Here is a 4937-nt window from a genome sequence, read left to right as displayed (position 1 = left end):
TGCTCCGGTGCTTCTGCAGTCCCGGCGTCGCCACTCCCTACGATGGGGCGCTTCGGCGGCATCCTGATACACTGATGGCTTTGAGGACTGAGAGCAGCGTCGAGGATGCAAGCATATAGAGAGGATTGTGTGTGTGGCGAGGATGGGGGGTGTGGCCGCTCGGGCGTGCAATTAATATGGAGTAGTGGGAGAGAGGCGCGCGGCGGTCAAACCACTGGCTCGCCTCCTGGTGAGCCCACGCACCGGAATACTGGCATGCCTACCGTGGTTTCACACAGCTACTCGCATGCCTCCCGATGACATTGCGCAACGAGCAGGCCTCCCGTCAATTTACACAACTGCACGCACGCCTCCTAGTCTGCCTGCATGGTGGACTGCTCGCATGCGTCCCATCAACTCACGCCTGCTCGCACAGCACACGGGTTGCGTGGCGGCACGTATATTGTTTTTCTATTTAGATGATTAATGCTGCCGCTTTATTGCTTAACCGAAGCATGACACGTATCCATTGTTGGTCTAACACTCACGATTCGAATAAATAATCCGTTTGCGATATTGGTCCGCAATTATTAATAATTTCCCGTTTGTATGAAGACAAAGTCTACATCAAAACTGGTCTCAAATTTGACAAAAAAGTGCAATACCACTTTGTATTGATGTCCATATGACAAAACAATAAGTTTCATGAATTTCAAATAAGTTTTGGATGTACTAGAATTTAAAATTCAAGATTCCCAATGTTTGAAATTTCTTGCACGGGGAGTAAATAGTCGGCAGAGAGGTTAATTTGACCAGCAAGGTAGAATCTTTTTTGTTTGTGTTATGGTGGGAGTATATAGTATGCGTCGAAGAGGTGGGCGGGGACTAGCATATATACTATACATGCGTCCATGAACAAGTACACCTCACTCAGTGTCAGGACTTTTCAGTTTCCGAGGCACGTGCCACGTCAAAGTTGTGAAATTGGTTATTCAAACATCACACAACACCTCTTTGGGCCACATGCATGTAGGCGGTGGTTATCCTAGGACACTCACGTGTGACACTTCCATCTGCGGGCCCGCGAGGCCATCGTAGATGCATGCATCACTTTCACCTACATCGCGAGAGGTTAATTAATTTCACCATCAAAGAGGATTCTTTTTGTGTTGTATTACGGTAGGAGCATCACTACACCACAACAATTAATTAGGGGCAGTTAACTGCCGGGAGAAATACCTTATCAAGGGCAAAAAATCTGCCGGGGATTACATTTCTGCCGGCACAAGTAGGTATGGGCAGAGAAACTGCCGAGAGAAGTTAAGGTACTGGGGCTTACGGACTGCCGCGAATGATTAATGACATGTTTTCTGCCGGGAGAACTAAGTTCCGGCCCATAAACTGCCGGTATGTGGTGCGAGCCAGAAAGTAGAACATATTGGGCCTAAACGGCCCACGGGCGATGGAAAATATTGGCATGCCGAACAAAAAAAGAAGAATCCCCACTACTGCTCGTCTCAAACCTTCCAAATTGCTCCCCAAATCGAACCCTAAGCAAATCAAATCTCACCCCGAGGCCCCCTTCCCCTTCCTCGGCGGCGCCGCCGCCCAGCCACCTGACATGAGCGCCCTAGCAACCTCCTCATCCACCGGCGAGCACCCTTCGCCGCTTCCTCCTCGACCTCTGCCACATCGAGCGTCGGCTTCCTTCCCCGACCCATGTCGCCGCTCCCAGACAACCTCCGCCGCGCCCCCAACGCTGCCTCCCGACACTTTCTCTCCGGGCAGCACCGCGGCCAGCTCCCCCGCCATCGTCTACTTGCTCGCTTCCTCAAGCAGCGCCGACTCATCCAGGAGCTCCTCCCGTCAGCAGCACCGCCTCCTCTAGGAGCCTCCTCTACGAACCAGTCCTCCAAATTGGTACGTTCATGCTTGCAGTGAATACATGAGGAGCTGATGGTTTCTTCTATCTATTGGCAGTCTATCTGTACATTTACTTGTTGGGGAGTACTCTGTACTCAGCCGTATGGTTTATCTTTTGCTTATGGATCTGCAAAAAGTGGTATTCCTAGATTCTTGTATCTTGAATTAATGACAAAGCAGGGCCGTATTACGCCAGTTCGCAAAAAAATTGTACTTTCATCTGTAGGGCTATGTCAAAATGTGTCATTTTAGCTTGGATGCAATATATAATGTGCAAAATTCCAGTCACACTGTTTTACTTTTCCCCTGTAGTTTAGTTACATTTTGGAATATACAGGTGCAATAATTTTTCTCTACAATAAGACTGTTGTTTTGTTGCTGATAATTAGAACGTTTTGGATGCTCGTTGTTTATTTTCTGCATACAAGTTTGGTTGTAGTGCTGGTTTGTGTGGCTTAGTTTCTGATGTTTAGAGGGTACCCCTAAAGGGGGACTAACCTGAGACATGTGGTTGTGTTCTATTAGTTTTTAGTAATGGAAATTGGAGCTATGCTCCTAGGTAGGATTTTTTTTGGAAAAATCATTCATGAGGCTAGCTGAGTATTGTGATCTTTTGTTCTATATGTAATCCTGACAAACAGTTCTCTAATTTTCACTTGGTGCTTTCACTGAAATAAACTTTTCAGTTTGTTTGTTCTATGAGCAGCATGCATCTTCTTTGTCCTCTCCACCAAGCAGTGTCGACTACGCCATCTTCCCCCAGGTAGTGCCTCGTCTATGTCCTTGGCCCCAAGCAGTGTTCAAAATTCAGAGCTGATATGATGTATTGTATGTTGTTTGCATATTGATGATCTGGTAAGCATTACAATGTTGGACATGACCAATTGCTTAATAGGAGATCTCTGTCTAAGAAATGCCTTCCTTAATAAGCATGAATTGTAAAGCATGTGCGATGAATATATTACACTTCAATTATCGCATGTGCGATGATCTTATTTAGCATTTCATTTCTTATATGCTTCATGCAAATGAAACTGCAGTAAACATACAAACTGAGATTTTGCTTGCCCTGTGTATGCATGTCCTGAATGTGCTTTACCTTTGTATGCATACAGTTACCGGAAGCTTTTACATGTACTAGAACTGGCTTTTGCATGCCCTGTGTATTCTGAAGCTTAGTCTTTTGTTATTGGGCAGTAATTGAAACAGAGTTGTTGGTCTGCCTGCCATAGAACCATTTATGAAGATCATTGGAGTTGCCTTCTCATGTATTCCTATGCATAGTCCAGTACATATTTCCGTGTGTAAAAAGTTGTTGGTCTTGCTGTAGATGCACACTAAAAGTTGAAAATTATGCTAGTAGAAATAGGTGTTCTGGTATATCTGACTACTTGCTTTGGAATAGTTATTTCTTGATATTATCTGATCCCATCTCATGTATATTTCTAGAAAAAGCTTTATGAACTGAGTTCACTACAACTTGAAGTCTTGTGCATGGAAGGGAATTGAGATATTTTCCCATTCTGTACTAGTTAAAATGTATGTGTTGATATTCTACTCATTCTGGTTCATGCCGCTCTTAATTTTTCTTGTATGAGCTCTTATAGTGTTGTAAGGTTGAAGTCTCAATATACTACACTTCAGTACACACATGTAATATTATTTGAAAAGTAAAGTTCTAATCTGCAGTAGAGTTGTATATAGTAAACTTGGAATGTCTTGATTAATTTTCTATATCTTTCATTGCAATGGTTACAGGTTCATCTTTACCTGAAATCTAATTTGCATGTTGGTTGGTGTTCTTCAAGAATCAGGGTACTAATTTGTGATATGATTGGTGAAAGAGGTATTTTGCACGATTCATTTATATCCTACATGTCTTTTTTCTCTCTATATATAGTAGCATTATTTGAAAATGTCCTTGTATTTCCTCTCAGAAGCTCACACCTGAATATCATTATATATGCTTGTGAAAAAGTTATGTATGTTCTTTTGAGTTAAGCCTACTTGCCTTTGTGTGCTTATACAAAAAGATAAGATCCAGTGATGTAAAAAATTCATACAGGTTGTGGATGTCACTTCCTTTTTCTTGAACGGTGTCCCTATTTTGTCCTATGTACAGACAAATTTGATGATTCTTCACTTTCTGGAAAGTAAACTTAATACCAGAGGTAATCAGACCATGCCATATGGGTTTCATTATCTGTCCAGACCTTAAACTGTTGTCATGCTTTCCAGGAAGGGTAACTTGATGTGCTTAATTCATGCGCCCAAACTTGAAACTATTGACATTTGTTAGTTTCTTATTAAATCGAATGTTCATTTAATGCCTTGAAGGGAAATTTGTTGAGAAAATCTCTTAATTATGTAGATGTTTTTCTTATGAAAAATGGGGGTGGAGCCCTCTGTAAATTCTTTGAGTATCGTAATAAATGTAATGGAGATTATTTTTTCTAACACATGTACTTGTTATTTGGTCACTTCCTGTCCAGGTTGAAAATGTTCCTGCAAGACTGGTTAAGACACCTTGCTGTAACCATATGTGTTGAGCTCACACAGAAGACCTGACAAGCTTTACTCTTTGTGTTTGTTACATTTTGTACTGCTCGGATGTCTAGGAACTGAAAATGCTAAATTATGAGGAAGTCTTCAGGTGTACTCAATTAATTGTATACATTGTAAAATGTTTGATGATGAGATTTTACAATATATCTGTGAAGTGCATCTGCAGAATCCTCTTGCTTTATTTGAATGGATGCAACATCATGTGAATCGTCAGTGTGTATGTAAATGTGAAGTGAATGCAATACTACTGTATAAATAGCCTTGTTAATTAGGTTACTTGGCACCACCGGCAGATCATCTGCCAGGAAAGCTGTTGATTGCTGGCAGAAAATGTCTGCCGGGAGAATAGGAATTGCCGGGAGAATTCTGAACATGAGGGCAGAGAAACTGCCGGCACATCTCCATCTGCCGGGAATTGTAATCCGCGGCAGCCGTTCTTGTGGCAGTTCTATCTGCCGGGAGAAAATCAT

The 4937-nt window shown here is 42.4% G+C and overlaps 1 protein-coding gene across 7 annotated transcripts; it reads left to right on the top strand.

Annotated features, from left to right (window-relative positions):
• The first annotated feature begins 1480 nt into the window (after positions 1–1480).
• Positions 1481–4626, top strand: LOC125531383. 7 transcript variants are annotated; one of them, XR_007293193.1, is made up of 6 exons: positions 1481–1899; positions 2609–2665; positions 3352–3441; positions 3661–3748; positions 3968–4073; positions 4395–4626. XR_007293193.1 is itself a non-coding variant. In XM_048695797.1 (5 exons), the coding sequence occupies exons 1-4, from the start codon at positions 1699–1701 to the stop codon at positions 4057–4059; spliced, it is 381 nt and encodes a 126-aa protein (XP_048551754.1). In that variant the 5' UTR covers positions 1486–1698; the 3' UTR covers positions 4060–4073; positions 4395–4626. The 7 variants fall into 7 exon arrangements, 4 of the variants coding, with proteins under 4 accessions (XP_048551756.1, XP_048551754.1, XP_048551753.1 ...); XR_007293191.1 differs by lacking the exon at positions 3352–3441 and having other exon boundaries at positions 2589–2665; XM_048695797.1 differs by lacking the exon at positions 3352–3441 and having other exon boundaries at positions 1486–1899; positions 4025–4073.
• Positions 4627–4937: the final 311 nt, after the last annotated feature.

This window comes from Triticum urartu, unplaced genomic scaffold, assembly GCF_003073215.2.
Source record: "Triticum urartu cultivar G1812 unplaced genomic scaffold, Tu2.1 TuUngrouped_contig_6997, whole genome shotgun sequence".
Classification (NCBI taxonomy): Eukaryota; Viridiplantae; Streptophyta; class Magnoliopsida; order Poales; family Poaceae; genus Triticum; species Triticum urartu.
The sequence above is the reverse complement of the archived record's forward strand: the minus strand, read 5'-3'. Positions and strand labels throughout refer to the sequence as shown.